This window comes from Rhinolophus sinicus, chromosome 3 (genome assembly GCF_057876585.1).
Source record: "Rhinolophus sinicus isolate RSI-liver-muscle chromosome 3, RSI-T2T, whole genome shotgun sequence".
NCBI classification, from domain to species: domain Eukaryota; kingdom Metazoa; phylum Chordata; class Mammalia; order Chiroptera; family Rhinolophidae; genus Rhinolophus; species Rhinolophus sinicus.
This window is the reverse complement of record NC_142503.1, coordinates 136,903,554-136,923,740: the sequence shown is the minus strand read 5'-3', so window position 1 is coordinate 136,923,740 and position 20,187 is coordinate 136,903,554. Positions and strand designations below refer to the sequence as shown.

The 20,187-nt window shown below is 37.4% G+C and overlaps 1 protein-coding gene across 3 annotated transcripts in view; it reads left to right on the top strand.

Moving 5' to 3' along the window:
* Positions 1–20,187, top strand: part of FSIP1 (fibrous sheath interacting protein 1) — a 166,082-nt gene that overhangs the window by 38,027 nt on the left and 107,868 nt on the right. For 2 of the 3 annotated variants that reach the window (XM_074327919.2, XM_088797135.1), the window contains exons 6-9: positions 2,102–2,203; positions 4,288–4,412; positions 5,925–6,035; positions 13,067–13,225. In XM_074327919.2, the coding sequence (XP_074184020.2) occupies positions 2,102–2,203; positions 4,288–4,412; positions 5,925–6,035; positions 13,067–13,225 (497 nt within the window). The remainder of the gene's footprint in view (positions 1–2,101; positions 2,204–4,287; positions 4,413–5,924; positions 6,036–13,066; positions 13,226–20,187) is intronic. The other variant, XM_019725567.3, reaches the window with a different exon arrangement.

Here is a 20,187-nt window from a genome sequence, read left to right as displayed (position 1 = left end):
AGATCTATTGCATTTAGTTGTCATATCTCTTTACTTATTCTTTGGGTTTTATGATGTTGACATTTTTGAAGACTATGGTCTGGTATTTTGTAGACTGCTCCTCAGTTTGGGTTTGTTTTTGTTTCGTACTGTTTGGTTCAGGTTATGCAGGTAAACTTTGTTTTTTTAATTTTCAATTACAGTTGATATTCATTATTATATTAGTTTCAGGTGTATCAGATTATGCATTTTGGCAGGAATCCCGCAGAAGTGATACTGTGTCCTTCTCCATGGATCGTATCAGGAAGTGCAGGATGTCATTTGTCCCATTACTGATGATGTTAACTTTGATCACTTGGTTAAAAGTCTGCCAGACTTCGCCACTGTAAAGTTACTATTTTTCCTTTTTGTGCTGAATACGTTACCTTGTGAGGAGATACTCTGAGGTTATTTTCTTGTTATTCTTCAAACCTTCACCCACTAGTTTTATCATCCATTGATGATTCTTAGCTGAATCCGTTATTATTATGGTGGTTACCAAATGGTTATTTTCTAATTCCATCAGTTCTTCCACATTAGTTACTTTTTTTTGGTTTGTTTTTTCCTCAAGGCATTAAACACCTGCAATTGAATACCTGACTTTCAAAACTGTTGTCTTTTAAATCCAAAGCTGAGCTATGACACTTTTGTTCCAGGCTGTACTCACATTCCATCTGAGGCAATGAATACCACCAACACCATGGGTGATGAGCCACAGGGTCACAAGACTAGTTTCAGCCTAGGGGAAACCCCTAGGTTTAAAATCTTCAGATATCACCTTGCTATAATAGTTTTTAGTATCGCAAATTTTTATATTGTTGTGTTTTTATAGGTGCTTTACAGTATAAGTGAGTGAAACTGCTTTAAAAAAGGAATTATGGGATCAAAAGTAAATATATTACCACTTCAAGTATATGAAGTAACTTAAACCGATAATAAAATGTTGCCGAATTGCTGACTTGCTGGACCTGCTTTAATGAATATTTAAAACCTTTAATAATAGTGGTTGCAAAAAAATTAAAGTTTGAAAAGAACTTTAAACCTTTTTGTCTTTTGAATTCCTTACTTCTTTCCCTCCAGGGCTTACACCACTAATTTGCTAGATTAACTCATCAAAGATTGTACACGGATTAAAGCTATAATGCATTCCCAATGATGCTGCATTATTATTAATTCCAACTCAGGGAATTGGAATTGCTGTCTTCGTTTTTACTATCTGAAGTTGTATGTTTTAAATTTGGTGATGTTTATGTGTTGGGTGAAAGTATCTTCTGCCTGCTTCATCCTTTGCCTGTGTCATCTCAGAGGAGTGCTTGAACCAGGTTTGTTTCAGAGATAGGTGGTGGCCTCTGCAATATCTTCAAGACTTGTCATGTTTTCTGAAGCAAAACCATTTCTGTGCCACAACCTGGCAGATTCTCTCATATGAAGGCATAGAGAGAGACTTAAAAAAGAGGCTACTTATTTATGTTAGCAGTTTCTTGCAAATATATAGTGTCAGCTACTCGGAGAACATACAATAAATTACATTAAAACAAAGAGTTGAAAAACACGATGTCCTTGCTTCTTTATGGGATTAACCCAAGAGAATAAATCACCAAAGAAGAAAGCTAACTGCTAAGAATTTCCTGGGTTTTCTCTTTCAAATACATTCTTTTATATTAATGACTGACCATATTTGAAATCTTCACCTTGGGGATCTATTATAAAATAAAAAAGAGAAGCACAAAGTTACTCAGTATGCATAATTGCTATATTATGAATGTTGGACATAATTGCTGTATTATGAATGTTGGGCTTAGGATATATTAGCACACCTTTTTCACATCCTTCTTTGCACAGAAGTTCTAGGGAAATGCTGTTTGACTATCTTGATTTCTGCTGTTTGTTTCAGTGGCTCATGTGTGTAGAGATGATTATCATTTCTACCTGGAAGTGACGTTGTCTTAAGAAATGTGTATGTGGAGGGGATTTAAGAATACTGCAGAGAACGTTAGTTCTTATCTTTTTGTTTAAACAACTATTCATGTAGCCAATTCCTTATTTATTCTGTGTGTACTGAACAAATGTTTTTTAAAATCAGTAGATCCTTCTCATTATGAGCCTGAAGACACCTTTTTCTCAGTGTTTCACACTCAAGTCCCTCCAGAAGAATATGAAAACCGTACACAGAATGTCAACCAAGGTATGTTTTAATTTGTGAGATTTTCCATATTGTCACAAGAAAATACTAGCTGTATACAGAAATATTCACAGGTGAAACGATTGGGCATGATTTAATCCAGAGGTGGGTGGAACTGGTGAGGTTCTAGATGAAATAAGATTGGTCATGAGTTAATTATTGTTGAAGTTAGTTGTTGAGGATTCATGATACCATTCTTTATACTTAGGGATGTTTGAAATTTTATATAATAGAGAGTTAAAGAAAAGATAGCTGCAAGTAATGGAAATGTAGCTTAAGGAAAAAAGAAAAATTATGAAAAGAATCCTGGTGGTAGACAGCTTCCTTTATTCCCAAGAGCATATTTTGTGGGTAGTCACTGAGAAGGAGACTCTTCCAAAATCTTAGAGAGGAGACCAACTAATCCAGCTTGGGTTAGGTGCCTACCCCTGGTCTAACTAACTGGTCCAACCCAGCAAGAGTTGGGATCACTAAAGGAACATGGCAGCTTCTGCCATGGATCACCCCCAGGATGGAGAGGAAAAGAGGACATTTCTAGTGAAGAAATTCTGACCATACAATCCAGTGTTTCTCCTACAATTTATTAAAAGCATATTTTAAAGAAGCTCTTACAAATGTAGACATGGATACATTTAATTTGAGTTATTTGAATGTTGTATTTAAGAGTATATGAAACTTCAACTGAATGAATACACCTCATATTTCAACTTAAAAGACTATGTACAACTTGAATTCTAGGAAAAAGTAATATATTTTATATCTAAGGAGGCCACTCACCAAAAAAGTAACTTATACTTTGTTGGTAGTTGATTAAAAAAATTATGTTATTGATTAGAAAATAAAACCCCAGTTATGAAGCACCAATTTATTTGTATAGAAACTTATAACTTAAATTTGAGTAAAACTTTTTTTACTCATTTTTATTTTTGTTTGAAAAGAATTTAAATCCAGAGAGCTTACTCTTTTCCTGGTTCTTCCCAGCTATTGTTCAAAATTTATCCTGTAATTATTAGATTTGTACTGAATCTTGGATAATTAGCTATAAATACACCAGTTGACCAGCTCCCTTAATCCTTTTCATCGAGGTAACCTCTCTTATAAAACAAAGGTAACTTTTAAGTAAACCTTGTCTAGATTAAGCTACTGGCTTGTGATTTTTTTCCTTTTGTACTTTAATGTGATTTATCCTGTTTTGTAAGATTGATTCCATTTGTGATTTTAGAAGACTCTTCTTCTTTTTTTTTTTTTTAAATTTTATTTTATTAAATTTATTGGGATGACAATTGTTAGTAAAATTACATAGATTTCAGGTGTACAATTCTGTATTACATCATCTATAAATCCCATTGTGTGTTCATCACCCAGAGTCAGTTCTCCTTCCTTCTTTATGCATATTTTTAGAGCTTTAATGAGGGATTCACATGATCTTGTTTTAAATGCTTTAAGCATGACTACAGTGAAAACAAAATATTTAATAAAGAGAATAAGAGTCCACAAGTATTTTTCTATCCTTGTTTTGAGCACTTGGGTTGACTTAAGCCTCCTTTCAAAGTTGAAAAAACTGACAAACTAGGAAGGGCTCTAGGGGTTTGTGTAAATGGGATGTAGAACATCAAAGACACTTATGCCCACCAAAGACAGGTTTGAACAAAGAGTTTATTGTTCAGAGAGGGTGATGGCAAATTAATAGAAGAGCAGGAAATGACTCTAGTCTTTAGGGAAAGTTTTGTTTTATATAAAGACTACAATAAAATATATTTTTAAAGTACCATAACGTCAGAGATTTCTCCTTCACATATATTACTTGCAGTTCGTCTCATATTTCCCATGATTCCAAAGAAATCAACAGCAAGAAGTTTGATACATGATAATGAATAACAAAAGTTTTATGAGAACTTCATTGCAAATTATGTAGCACACTTATCTTTTTAAGAATAAATCTCTCCATACATTAGTTTCTGGATCTGGAACTTAGAAGTTCTTCTATGTGTGTTTTATTTCTTATATATTTTAATACATATCAGGTAAAATTTTAGCATAATGGACAGTTATAATTATGAAAAAATTTTGAATTTTTCTAATATTAGATTTTACCTATGATGTGGAAAGAAATGAGTCATTGATCAAAGCAGAAAAGAAACCTTTCTCAAATACAGAAAAGATTGAGCTCAGGGATAAACACAGCCAGGATTTTATTAAGAGAAACATTGAGGTATGTATTTAGAAATTTAGAAGTCAGAATGTGAGACTAAATGAGTTGCGAAAGTGGAAGTAGTTGTGTTTGGTGTCTTTAAATTTTTTTAACCATAATACATGTATATGAAATGTAAACAACATATATAACTGAAATGAAAGTTTTATGAACCAGTACTTCACTATTTTCTATTCAATCTTGTCCTATCCTATCCTATCCTATCCTATCCTATCCTACCCTATCCCTTTTAAAAATGCTAGCTGCAGCTCAATAAGCTTATTTCACTACCCAGAAATGACTCTGATTCCTGCAATTTGAAAAACATTTATTTAGATAAGAGCTTTGGAACATGTTTTCCAGATTTTAAATTGCGTGTTAGTAAAACTGTTTTTTTTCAAGCAATGAGGCTGATGTTATAGCTGGCGCATCTAGGAATTTGAATGCAGGATGCTCCTGGCAGAGCTGGAGAGGCCAACTGTTGCCCCCGACCCTGCTCTGCCCCGCCGAGCCTCCTGGCAGCCCTTCACTTGTCACTTGCCTTGATTAGCTCCCTGCTTCAAAGGCCTGACCTTGGTCTCACAGGCCCAACCTGATTGGGTTTGTTCTCAAGGCAGACTCAGACTAACTAACCAAGGGCACAGGGGCTCCTGTATTGGATCAGAATGCTAATTAATTAATTTACAGCAAGCAATATAAGTGTGGTGGTCAGAAGGCTCATGGCAAACCACTGAGCCAGTTAGCAATAGAAAACTGCATTGGCATGTGTGAAGTCTTAACAAGAGGGGAGAGTTAAATAAGTTTTTCACAGTTCAAGCCTGATCCCTTTTCCACAGTTGGCATGTCGTTTCCATGCCGGCTACATTCATGGGTCAGCTTGCCACTGCCAGGACTGAGCTCTGGGACTCCTAATTTTTCTGTGCTCCATGTTCCTATGACCTGAAGGAAACCTCCTCCAACTACATCTGTCCCTTTGCGCTGGCCCATTGTATGTTGATTTGTTGTTTAATGTTCCATGAGCAGTGGTGGTTTCCCCCATCCCAAGTTTTTGCCAACACAGCAGCTGCACTATAGATTTCGCTTTCCCCCTTTTAACAATAGTAACTGAACCTTTATTTAAACCCCCTGTCATGATATTCTTAAAAATTAAAAGCAGTTTCATTTAGTGGATATATGCCTCATAGGAAGTGACAAGAAGATTCCTTCCAAATGCCCTAGCAAATAAGTTTTTGCATTGATATAATACAAAGAGAGGTTTGTGAACTGCTTGTGTTTTATTTTATTTTTAAAATAAAATGTTTGTTGAAATGGTTGACGTGAAGGCCTCCTTATAGTGGGAATACCTTTGTTTGGAGAATGGACCTATACCAAAAATTTTACATAAAGTAAAATTACCTAGCAAATGAAAAATGCCTAATCTCACAAATTTTACCATAGTGTATCTGTACTGTAGAAGCCTTAGGTTTCATTTTTATTTTCCTGAACTATGAATTGCTTTGAACACGTAATATTTTTCATTAATACATTCTGTAGTTGGCCAAGAATTCAGGAAAACCAGTGGTTATGATTGACAGAGAGAAGAAAAGGCTGATTGAACTTTTGAAGGACCTAGATGACAGAGATTCGGGGTTGTCCAGTTCTGAGGTATGTAACCTCTGATATTCAATTACTTCAACACTTCTTAATTTTTACTTTTTTATTATGTTATTGACCTGTTAGCATAAAATTACAGTGATTTTTCAAATTATGAGACAATATTCTCTGACTTTCAAAAATCCTGTTTTGCAAATTTATTTTTATTGAAATTTTCAAATTTATTCTTGGCCATTTCATTATTGACTCTCAAAGGATTATTTTGTCATTATGAGTTGACTACACATCGGTTATCACAATAACACCCTCTGCCTGTGATGTAATAGGCTTCGTCACTGATGACATGTAATGTTTCTTGTATCTTTTTGTTTTGGATGTTTCCTCTTATCCCTAAACTGGCTGTCTGATGTTCAGTGTAGATTTCAGTCATCCTAAACAACACTGTCCCGCCCCTGCCCAGTTAACCCTGAGCATTCAGTTCCCTGTGGAGTCCAGGGGAAGCACAGACTGAATCTAAGCCGGGAACAGCATGGAATCCAGGGTGCAAACTCGGGTATTTACAGGGCCGGAGCAGACCACATGAAGAGTGCAGTGGCTCAGGCTTTGCACTTGTTTGCATACTAAACTTGTAGCAGTGTTTTTCACTTCTACGAAGAAATATGTTCTTCTGTGTGTTCCTTGAAGCCCTGACCCTATCATCTAGTTTCTGCTACCCCGTGTTTAATAGAGACATGATATAGGAGTGCAGCTGACACCTTGCTCAGATCCCTTTTACCCGGTACCTTTCTGTGTATCCACCCCCCGCCCTGGGCCACGGGTGCACAGCTGCCTCCTGTCCTGGAGAATCACCCTGGGCTACATGGGAGCTGAACAGCCCAGGACAGTGTACCCTACCCATCCCTGCCCTCTCACTCAGGATGGGATCAGTTCTGTGGGACACTGTGTCCTCCAGAGCTTCTCCAGGGGTCAGCTGGTCTGCAGCTGAGACCACATCCTTGCTGGCTTTCTTTCCTTGGCCTAGCCTGCTTCTCGTACCCCTTTTCCTGAAAGCACTCCCTTACCCCCAATAAGTCACTTGACCAAGAATCCCTGTTTTAGGTTCTGCATCTAGAGAACCCAGCTGGAGACTTATATGTTCAGAGGGAACGTTTTGCTCTAGGGACAGACAGAAGCAATACATGTGCAGCGTATCTGTGGCCAGTGGGGGAAGGCCTGCCCATCCACAGGAGCCAAGACTCAGCATCAGCTCTTGGCTGCTGTGTGGAAACGCCATTCAGGGCTGCCTGGATCCTCCAATTTATCAAGAGATGCTAGAAATTCAGATTTTTATGGGCAATCTTCCTCTTTTTAAATGTTGACAGCCACTGCAGTGTATACCTGAAGCTGAAGCTGAATGATACTGAATGTCAACTATAATTTAATATACATATAGTCTCAGGATGTGGAGTACAGCATAGGGAATAGAGTCAATGGAATCGTAACAGGTATATATGATGTCAGAGTAGTAGTAGATTGGGGGAGGGGGTTATCCTTTGTGAGGGGTATAAATGTCTGTTACATTGTTTTGTACACCTGAAACTGATAAAAAAATAAATGTTGGCAACTAATTCCATGAAACAAAGTTCTGTGTGGGTAAACAAAAGCTCTACCCTTCTCCCTTACCCCAAACCAAAGCAAGTCTATAGAACATCACAGACTGCAACCTCTCAATAACCTTTGCTGAGATGGTGAAGGCTGAGTGCGGGCTGTGTCTAAGAATGGACGAGGGTGTCGCTGTACCTGGGGCTGGTGAGATTGCCCACGGAGGTCCAGAGGACAGCCGGGCCTCTGAGCATCTGGTGTGTTCTGCGAAGCAGGGGCCCACATAATTCTGAGATATTTCAGCTTTAGCATCCGGGATAATTTGTTTATTTTACTAATAAAAGCTAAGGTAACAGTAAGAATTAAGTGACCTGGGTCTCATATCTGGTTTTGTTGTTAATTACTAAGTTGGGCAAGCTGCTGCCCACCGATCCTCTGGGTACCAAACTGTGGCATGATAGCTCTTCCTTATACATTCTAGGAATGCCTTAACAATGCTTTTTTGTTATCAATAATGTCTTTCACATGTTATTTTTGTTAGTACTTATATCTTATCTCTTTGTTTTAAACTCTTCACTATCATTTAGTTTTAGGTAGATCTTTTACAAATACCATACAGTTGGATTTTTGTTGTTGCTTTTGTATCTTTACCGTTCATTATTATTTCCTTCTTCTTTATCTTTTAATGAAGATATTTAATTTATTTATATTTTTATGATCACTAATATTTTTTGGACCTTTTCCTGACATCCTATTGTATATTTCATTTATTATATATATATTTTTGTTTTTGTAACTTTACGAAATGATCACTAATATTTTTTGGACCTTTTCCTGACATCCTATTGTATATTTCATTTATTATGTATATATTTTTGTTTTTGTAACTTTACCCCGATCCTCTGAAAACTCAGTATCTTATTTTTGATCTGGTGCTGTTAACTCGTAAGTTCTTAAAAGACATTAAAATGTATATTTTCTTTTCAACATCAATAATTAATTAGCCTCTAAAATCTTGTATCTTACTAAGACAGAATCTTTGGTATACTTTTATTTCCCTTTTCTCCCATTTCCTCTCTTCCAGAATGTATTGAAATTACCTGGAATTTTAGTTCCAGAATATTATAAGTTTTTACCTTGAAAAACAGTATGCGTCTTGTATTTTAGGAATGTTTAAGAGTAGCCAAATTTTTAGCCACATCATTAACTATGTATGTAGATTTAACTCATTGTTTAGTTTTGAATTATTCCTTTGAGTATTTTTTAAAAAATTTCTCCTAAGAAATAATTTTTGAGTGTTTGCATATCCAAAAATTTATTTATTTTTCTCTCATTTGAATGATAGTCTCAAAAGTTAGCTTCAAATGGTGGTAAGTTAATTCTAGATGCAAAATTCTTTTTTTTCTGGAAGCATGTAGGATTTTCTCCGTATTTTTGAGTTCCCAAATTTTATCAGAACATACTTATATGTGTCTTTAAAAACATTTTTGATCCTGCATGGTACCTTGTAGGCCCTTTTTATCTGAAAGTTCAAGTTTTTCTTCAGTTCAGAACATTATCTTCTGTTATTTCTTACCTTCCATCATCTCTTTTCTCTCCTTTTGGGCTTATCTATACAATGGAATATCAGCTGGGAATGTGATTGGCTGCAAGTAACAGAAAACTTGATAAACAGTGGCGTAAACAAATTAGGAATTTGTTTTTCCTCAGTAACAAGAAATTCAGGTGTGAGCAGCCAGTGTCTTTCTGTCTTTTGGCTCCACGTTCTTAGTGTGGTTTTGTTTTTAGGTTTGCAAGATTGCTGGGGTAGCTGAGGTAAAGGTGTGCATTTTCCAGGCAGAAAGAAGGGGGGGATGGTCAGGGACAAAGAGAAACTCCTCTGAGGCTTTGCCTTTTCATTTGGGACGGTATGGTATGCCCAGGACGTCCACCTGCACGTCCCTGGCCGAGTTGGGTCACATTGCCATTCGCTTCATATGTTGCTAAAAGTGGGATTGAGGAGTCTGGTATTTCACTTCCTCCTTTTTGTAGTGGAGGAAGGCAAGGAAGAAAGAAATTGGAAAAGGGGATTAGGTTAGTCAGTCAATGTACACGTGTCTGCCACAGATGGGTATACAACTTCCTGGATCTCTCCTCAGGGTTTTATAATATTTTTCTCATAATCTGCATCTTTTCTGTCATTTTGCTCATATGAGCTCATTGAACAGTTTTCCAAGTTGGCTTTCAATCATGTGTATTCTGCTATGTAGTTATTCAGCCCTCTTTTGAGATTGTTGTTGTTTTATAGTTATTGTTGTTTTTTAAACTAGTGTTTGCTGAGAGTTTTTTTTCTGCAAGTCCTCCGAGGAGAAAGAGGGTCCTTTCTTATTATCCAGCATGGGAGATAGACATTAACTCGTAGCCATGTAGACAGTGGCTCATGTTAAAACAGAGAATCAGAGGAGGAAGATACGAAGTGCGGCAGGAAAATTTAGGAATACTCGGAGGATAGGGCCTACCACTGTTTTCTCAAACTGTGCCAACGTGTAGCCATTCCTCAAATTTGCGGTATTCTTTCAAACTTCTGTGTGCCATTTTTTTTGTGGAGTGCTCTACTACTTCATCCTGACAAACGCCTGTGCAACTTAGAGGATGCCTAAAATCATGTTTTCATCCCCCAGAACTCTTGCTTCGGGTCGTTCTTTATAGTGGCACGTTTAATTGTGTGGATGTAATGTTCTCTTGAGTCTCTTCTAGGATGCTTAGGATTTTTTAAAGATTTCCTCCTGTGTCGGGAACTCACACTTGCAACTAGTGGCACTTCCGAAAGGCAGATGCCTCTGCTGCCACCCTCCCCAGCAATGTGGGGTTTGCATCAGATCTCCACTTACTCACATCTAAATCAGTATCGAATGGGCACGTCTGACTGGACTCTCAGTTGCTAGTGTGGGCCCTCGCTGTAAAAAAGGGTGGTGAAGAGCATTTTCCAGGTTCCGTCTCTGGGAGGCAAGGTTCCTAAAAGCTTGAAATTTCCCACAAGTAGCAAACATATCTAGAATGTGCTAGACAGAAAAACATGATGCCATCTAGTCCATATAACACTTCATTTCCTTCTGTAGCGGCTTAGCACGTGAAGCATTTACATTTCTGTTGAATTTAATCTGACCTGTTGTTTTTCCCTCCAATGTCATTAAAAAAGAATTCCAATCAGACAAGGATTTAAAATTTATTAACCAATTAGTCATTGTGATTCCGTAGTTTTACTTTTTTGTGATTCTTTATTATTTCACATTTAAGCCACACAGTATTTATACCACTTTTATTTAGGGAAAATTAACCAGAGTTTCTTATTTGTGAATAATTAGGTAATACTATTTTAAAAACAATATTGTACGACTATCATGTGCCAACTTGCAAATATATTTAAAATGTTTATTTGTGTCATATCCTTGTATGAATATACTACAATCTATTCACTTGTCCTCTATTTTTAGACATTTGGGCTTTTTGCCTTTATTCTTTATTATAAATAACATGGCAAAAAGCATATCAGTCTGTGTCCTGGGTTGCGAGAAACAGAGATGGACTTAGGTTACAAAAATAGAAAATGAATTTATTGAGAGACTAGGGTAGTTCACAGACTCAGTGGGAGGTTTGGAGAACCGGGTTTGTAAACCAGGAGATACCAAGGTAGCCAGAAACATGGCCATAAACTCTTCTCAGAAAGAGGCTGCTTAGGAGCTGCACCACAGTCTCCAGACAATCCCGCTAGGCCATCACTGCTGTCACCTTCCCTGCTACCCACACTGGATACTCACTGCTACTGCTTGAATCACTTCCCCACTTTCCCTGCATCTTTGCATCTCTCTCTCTCATGAGTCAAGGTCCAGCGTGTTCACTTCTGATTGGCTGAATCGAGGTCATTTGCTTGTCTTCTTGATGCCAGTGGGTAAGGAGGAGTGTCTGATGGGGACCTGTCCCCTATCAAGACTCATGCAGTGTTTGATTTCACTGAAGCAGAAAGGGAGATTGCAGACAGAGGGCAGAAGGAGACAGATAGGCATCTTTCTATATAAGTTTTTGCCTGTATTTCTTCTGGTTACCACCTACGGATTGATTCCTGGTATTTGAGTCACAAAACTAAAGAGTATACAATTCTTAAGTTTCCTTGCCCTCCACCTGCTCCTTTACTCTAAAAGTGTTCTTCAGTGCTTCTTCTGTCCTTGTACTACATGCTTCCCTCACCCATTCCCATGGTCCAAGAGTTTTAACCACTATAGATAGATAGATGGGTGAACCCAAAACACTTATTTTCAACCCACATCTCTATCTTGAACGTCAGACAAATATGTTTAACTACCTAACATGATCTGTGGATATTCTAAGGACATCTGTGAATATCACAAGGTCCCAAACAGAATTCATCACCTTTTTCCTTCTCAAACCTATTACTATGTGTCCTGTGTTCCCTAGTTTGGTTAATATGACCACCATCCCTCTAGTTGACAGAATCAGGAATTTGGTTTTTATCCTTCCTCCTCCTTTATTCTTCTACTAAATTATCTCCAAATTCTGTAAATTTTACTTCCTAAGTGTCTCTGGAATCTGTCGTATGTTCTGCCGTCCCAGGAAACATTCCTTAGTTCATGCGCCCATCACTTTTGTTCTAGATTATGACTTTTGCTTCTTAACTGTTTTCTGCCTCCAGTTTTGCCTTCACCAGCTCCAGGTTTTAAGTGCATAGTCAGTCATGTTGTTTCTTTGGTTACGGTGTGATTAGGATTGATTACTTCTTCCAGGAAGCCATCTCCAACCACTGTCCCCTCCTGTCCAACTAACAGAGAGGTTAGATGACACTTCTTGGTTCCCGTGGGGCCTTGAGCTTACTAGCACACTTCATACCTCGTTAAAAATTGTTGCTGCCAGGAGACTGAGGATTGCTTGAGGTCAGAAACTTGTGAGATTCATATTGAATCACGAGTGCCCAGTGTAATGCCTACAACACAGTAGACACTCAGTATGAGATTTTTGAATGAATGTTATGAATGAGTTTTAACCTATTATGAAACTAGTGTTAGTTGAATGAAGAGTTAGATGACGAATCTCAAAATCCAAACAACTGAGTTTATCTAGATCCTATGTTACTTTTCAGGTATTTTGAAAATACCATGTCCATTATAGGGTAACCATGATTTCTCCCTGTTCAACACATCACAACCACTTTTTCAAAGTGGAGAAATGAGAATGTTACGACAACCAGACTCTTGACACTAAGGTTTATTCCACAGGGGGAAAAACCCCATAACACGTAAGAAAATACTTTATACAGAGTTGGCAGATAATGAGACTATAAACCATTTAATTTTTTTCTTTCACTGTCCCACTGTTAATTCTGTGTTTTTGTTTTATATTGTTGTGTTTACTTGTTTGTGTGAAGCCCTGAGCATTGATGCAGCAGTCTGAAAGGTATATTTTGGGAAAATGTAGGTGGGAATGACCTGATTACCCTTGTTTCCAACTAGGGCGATCAGTCTGGCTGGCTGGTTCCAGAAGAAGGATACACGCTCACAGGCACTCAGCATCAGCAGCTTGCGGAAATTGATACAAAACTCCAAGCGCTCTCTGCAGCCTTCCCAGCATCGTCCAGCTTTTCTTCAGGACTTGAAAGTCAGAACAATCAGGTATATTTAACTCAAGAGCACACAGACTGCAGGTTTATGTGTGCTAAAGCTAGTTCGTATTTGACAATCTGCTCAATAACTAAAGAGGTTCCTTCCCAGTTGCTTTTCCCATGACTACAACTACAGTGCCAGTAATTTCCATAACAGTGTGTATTTCCCTTTGGTGACTGCCACTTCTATTCATTTTTATTTCAGTAGGCAATTTGCTGGGATGGGGTCACTGAGGAAATATTTCTACTGTTCTTTCGTTATGATTTAAGCTAATTCTTGATCATGATCAGGAGAGAGAAGAGGGAAGAAAACTGATATAGCACTCATTAGTCCTTTAAGAACCTTATTTCTCTTTATTCCTCTAGTTCTGGGTATTAGCAGTGGAAGCGATTTGTCCCTTATTCTGCCACATTCTTCTAGCTCTTTTAATATAACATTACGCAGTGAAACTCAGTCAGTTGATGCCTTCTCTACTGTGAGGGTTTTGAAATGAATGTGTTTCCTCTCTCGATAGTTCCTTCAAATACTCTTTTACAAAGCTAGTAGAAGGTGTAGAAAAACAAGAATAATAGCAGCTTTGGGAAAGCAAAATTTTTTTCTCCCCCCCTATATTTCAGTACTTCATGGGATCTGGTTTGGGGTTGGTGGTAGTTTTCACCTGAAGAGAAAATGGCAGGTCATATGTTATTCTATTAACCCTCTGCCGGTTTTGTAAACACTCCCCCAAGTCATTTTCTTACATGCATATGATTTTCTTGGCCCTTAAACAAATTTATATATCAGTAGTCTATAGGTAATAATTCTGCGTTATATTGACTCTTCTCTCCAAGCTATCAATCGAGGGTTAAAGATTTGGCTTTGGGCGAGTTGAGACAACCTCAGGGGAAAAGAGTGGTGCTAAAATGTTCCAAAGAAAGTTTGGTCACTGGCAAACCTTTATGGAGCCAACTCAGCTTCCTTAGGTTATGCTTTTAAGGATCAGGCACAGCTGCTTCTGAGCTCTTTACACAGCAATAGTGATGGTAGTGGAAACCACTAATTTCTAGATTGGGATTGGAGTTCTTGGAAAACAGAGAACTGGAATCTCTGTCTCCACCCAAACATACCCCGGGACTTTGACCCTAATTACATTGCTAGTTTATTTGTTACTGGGTGCCATCTCTCAAAAGGAGGAAGCCAAGATGAGGGAATCACATTGTTCAGAGATGTTCTTTGTTGTTTTCATGTTACAGCTGATTTGTTGTTGTTGTTAGATTTCAAGGATAGCTGATATCTCAAAGCTGAATAATGGTCCTAAAGATAGAAAATGTCTTTTTTCATGGCTGTCAAATGTTATTCTTGAAAGCAAGACTGAGAATTTAGAGATTTGTTTAGCTATTAGGACTTCAAATAAGGCATGACTATGGTCACATTCTGTTATCATCATGTAAGTCACATTTTCAGAGTTCACATTTGTGGTTCTGATAAAATATTTAAAAGATAATAAAAGGGAAAACCAGTACATTACTTAGTTGTTACATACTGAGATTATATATTTTTATGTGAGACAACATATATTTAGAGAAAAAAGAGAAAACTGCATTTTGGGACTCCTAGTGGATGCAGAAACAGAACTATAGTATTATAGTTTCTTGAAAAGAAATAATTAATGCTTCTTGTGTGCAAAAATATCTTTTGAGCTTTTGTTCAATTTCCTCTTGGCATTCCTCATTTCTAACTAAAACCAGCATTGCACATTGAATTTTCAAGCCAGAAATGCTAACATGGCAAATTATTTTACAGATATTATTTTTGGATTGGAATTCTTTTTGAATAAATACACTGAAAAGTATCACGGATAAGCCTAGTGTATCTATTCAGCTGATGAATGGGGTCCAATCTATTGCTCAACCTCAAGTATTCATAGTGAATATTGATGTTATTTTGATTTTTAACCCTTCTGCAAACCATTAACTCATCAGTAATTTGTCTCCATGCTCCTTAAGAAAAACAGCTGTTAAGTGGAATATAAATGTCTGTTTTTTGACAGTCAGTTCAACAGCTATTAATCAGGTGCTCACTGTGTACGAGGAATTATAGGGCACTTAAAGATAAGTCAGGCAAACACAGAACTGTGGCGTCTAAAGGCCTTGCTTCAAGTTCTGAGGACTTGGGCATTAATTAGAAACCCACCAAACCCCGGTTTCCCCATCTATAAAATAGTAGTCATAATAGTATTCTTTAGGGTTCTTTGAAATGGTAGATGAGTTAATATATGTGAAGTGCTATGCACAGTGTCTGACACAGAATTCAACCATTGATATAATAATAACAATAACAAGTGACTTAAGGAATTTATTTCCTTATGGGAGGCACAGATCATACATATGAGTAGGTAACAGCGGTACAAGGCAGCGCAATAGAAGGGCTATAAGCAAAGTGCTGTGGTGATTCAGAGAACAGAGAGAAAGCACTTCTAGAAGGAATATCAAGAAAGTACATTTCCACAAGGAAGGGACAAGAGGAGGGAGAGGCAGTGAATGAGGCAGAAGGGGTCAGAGGCCCAAGGGAAAACTGCCATTAGACAGCAGGAGGTGCCAAACTGGTGGCCTGCAGGGCAAATTGGGCTCACTGCTGGGTTTCCTTTAGCCCACATAAGGTTCACACTCTTTTCTTTTTTTAGCCAACATTTAAAAATTGGGTAAACTGATATAAAAATCCACATGTTTGTTTCTCTTGAAAAATGAGAAAATCTGGCAACATTAGGCCTGAATCCTTGGTTGGCCCAACTACAGGACTGAGCTGAGTAGCACCTGCTGCTCTATATGGAGCACAAACTCTCCAGTTCGCTACAGTAGCCACACTTCCTACTGTACTGCCCGCCTCGAAGCCTGCCACATGCATTTATGTTACTTGTCTAGTCCCTGCACAGGCCATCAACACGTGGCCGGATGCCTGCTTATTTATAGGAGATGTGGAGCATCCAGATTCGCATGTGGCTCCATTTCTGACCTTTCAGCAGCTTGTAGGGTCCTGTGCAAGGTAGGATGTAAACACAGAGCAACTTGTGGAGTCACCATGCAATGGAGCAAAAAGTACCACAATATGGGAACGGATCTTACGAGAAGTAGGGAAGGTGTATGCTTGAGGAGCACAGAGAAAAAAAAAAGATTCTTTGATGAAGGCATGCTGTTTAAAAAATTCCTTTGGAGATTTTGAAATTTTGGGTCAAGAAAACAGTTTCCCAAACAAGTTGAAACAAGCAGACTTTCTGACTAACCCATCTATGGCAACTAGAAGGTGCTAAATTGGTAGGCACATAAGCCCAGGATGCTAAACGTACCTGAGTCAGAATAATTGGTGGGACTCCAGAAACATGACTCAGAGATTAAGTAAGTGTTGGTTGTGAAAGAGGCAGAGAAGAAACCTCCGTTTCCTTATGAGCTCGCTGATTATGATGTTCTCATATAGACACCCTGCCCTGGCTCTTAACTTTATGGCAATGTTTTAAAAGCAGATTTGGTTTTACGTATCTGATTTCCTTAGTATAAAATAAAGCATGTGGTCACATTCAGAAGAAAGAATGGCATGTTACTGCTATTGCTGTCACGTGAGTAATATCATGTGGTTGTAGTTTTTACATCTGCTTTTTATTTTCATTTCATCTTAGCAAAGAGAACTAATTGAAGCATTTTTTTTCTTAAGATCTGTGGTTTAACTGTGCATACCTTTCTGTACCCATCTCCTAACCCTCCAACAAATCAGTTAGTTCTTTCCACGTATTGTAAATCCCACCATAAAATTGAGTAAGGTTCCATAATTTAGTACTATAGTTCTTATTTGTAGCTGTATTAAATTCCAGCTTTCTCCAGAAATATCTAAGATATAGGAATTATGTAAGCATTCAGTTTCTTAAATCCTTACCAACTGGATTCAATAATAAATTCTGTTCAGTTTGGCTTTGCAAAAAGTGTAATTTATTCATCTCTCATGCAATCAGTCTTACTAAACCTAGAATTTCAGTTCATGGTTAGATTTTTTTTTTCTTTTTTTCTCATTGGGAGAGGGTCTTCAGAAATGGCTCTCATCGACAAGAGGTATTTCTTTGTTTTCAAAGCAAGTCATTTTATTGAATATAAAGGTCCTCCTTAATTTGATTTATTTTTCTTGCTCTTAAAATACTGATTCAGTTGTGCACAATTTGGTAAGACTAACAAAAAATATCAACAAACTTTGATTGAGGAAATTGTAGTTGTAGTTATCTCTTTTTTTGCCAAGAGCATATATACTATTGCTGACAGCAACAATTACTTGTTTTTTTGCCTTTTCCTGTTTCAACATTAGCTAAAACTGAGGAAATATAAAACATTGTTTGACATGTAATCTAGAAAGATGTTTTATTGTTGAGTTCAGGGATTTGCAGAATTCCAACAATGGCCATGCCGTCCAGTTGACTTCAAATTACTTAATATACAGGTCGAAGGCAGGAATCTAGGATTTTTTATGTATGCTAGTCACAAACACAGAAATCTTATTGACCATCTGTTCATTTCCAAAAATTACAGAAGCATGCCACTCGTAATAGCATGGAAATCTGGACTGAGTAATAAACAAGAAGTTACTTCAGAGGTTCTTGCTTCTTATGTTAACCTATCAATCATTCCCAATTAAATCTGGGGAATTTTTGCCACTTGTGTTTTACAGATTACGTTGGAGTTTATATTTATACTTCTTTTTCCCCTCCCTATGTTAAGCCTCCCGTGTAGTCACGGTTTCTTTCATTTCATGGCAATATGCCAAGATGATAAAAACAATCTGGCTGAAAGATTTTTTTTCCCTATTTTTAGTACTGCCAACCAAATGATCCATCTGATGATAGGAAATAGCAGTAGCCTTTGGAAAAGTATAGCATTAGCTTGAAAACACAGGGCAAGCTGGCTTTATTTAGGCAGGTTTGTGTTTTTCTTGCCCTTAACTCATGTCTTATTTGCATATCAAATAACTTATGAATATATGTGAGTAATTTCCTCTGTATTTGGCTTTTGGGAATGAGTTTACTTCAAAGACCCCTGTTGGCTCAGTCAACACTACAGATATTTTTCTAAGGATGAACTTAGAATCCCTTGGCAATCAATTAGTCAAATCAACAAATATTTATTGACCTCAGGCACAGTTCTCTTTTTGTGGCTCCTTAGATATTCTCTGCATATCATGAGAGCTTTTACTGAACTGAACTTCACTTTTACTGAATAAAAACATTTCTATATGACTCGGAAACACTGAAACAATGTGGATGGTCAGAGAGTCTGCTCAAACATTTCTATCATAGGAATCAAGGTTATCTGCTGTTGCTTGTGAAAACAGACAGTACTGGTTGGGATGTTGATGTGACAATAAAACCTCTCCTGGCACCACAGAGGTTCTTAAATATGTCACCAGGCAATTTTGGCCAGAATCGATGACTACTTTTCTTGCTTCCTCTTAGCCTCTGCTTTCGTTACATGCTGTCCTTCAGATATTTGAACTGTATGGTTACGCTATCAGAGACCATGACTGAGGAAAGATGTTACATCCTTAGGTCTAACTATAGAGAATTACAGACTCATAAGCTATTAGAGTTGAGGAAACTTGATTAGAAGAAATTGAGACCCCAAAAGAGAAAGTGACTTGCTCAAAAGTACATAGCTTGTTACACCAGTAGAACTGGAGTTAAAATCTAACCTTCAGGCCAGTACCTCTTGGATATAGAGAGTCACATTGTCACAGCAGAATAAAAATAGCCTTGGTAGAATAATCATCTTTTTGTTTTCTTAAAAATAAAAAAATGACTTTTTCTGCTTATGAAATTAATACATGTTTATTATAGAAAATTCAGGAAATACAAAAACATTTAATAAAAGTGAGATAAAATAATTAAGATTTTTCGTATCAAGTTAAATTTTCTTCTAGTCTACTTCTCTGTAAATGCATACACACATACATACGTACAGGCATGTATACATACGAGATATAATCAAACAATACGGTGAATGTTTAAATAAAAAAATTATTACAGTAAAAGGCACATTGCCATTAATCCCCCTCAAAATACCCCCTCTTGCTTCGAACACACTTATCCCATCTTTCTTATCACTTTCTGAAGCAGTTCTGGCAGTCCTCTTTCATGAGTGTCATTAATTGTGCTGTCCTGGCTGCCTCGATGTCCTGAATTGATTCAAAACGTTTCATGGTCATTTTGACTTTGGGTAAGAGCCAGAAGTCTCACAGTGCCAGTTCTGGTGAATAAGGTGAATGAGGACACACCGTAATGTTTTTGACAGAAATTACTGTACCAGAAGCGATGTGTGACATGGAGCCTTTCAGTTGTGATCAAAACATATGGTGAATGTTGCTGTTGAGTGCCATCCAACGGAAAGACAGGGATCTTCAATACAGGAAGCAGCACATCTAACCTTAGTGACAGTGTGTGACAAGTTTCATCTTGTTCGGTGCAGTCAGTTGGGTGTGAGCTATGGTTGAGAGAATGTGTGTGTTAAAATGTGCCATAAATCATCCTCTGTCATGACAATGCTCCGTGTCACACATCACTTCTGGTATACGGCAATCTCTGTCAAATAAAAACATTATGGTGTGTCCTCATCCACTTATTCACTGGATCTGGTACTGTGTGACTTCTGGCTCTTCCCCAAAGTAAAAGTGACTCAGGACATGGAGGCAGCCACGACAGCACAACTAAAGACACTCACAAAAGAGGACTTCCAGAACTGCTTCAGAAAATGGCAAGAACGATGGGATAAATGTGTTTGAAGTAAAAGGGAGTATTTTGAGGGGGATTAATGGCAATGTGTCTTTTACTGTAATAAATTCTTTTAAACTTAAACATTTACTGTATTGTTTGATCACACCTTGTACATACATACATGCATACATACATACATACACGCATACATACATTGATACATACACATATTCATATATAGTATACTAGTTAG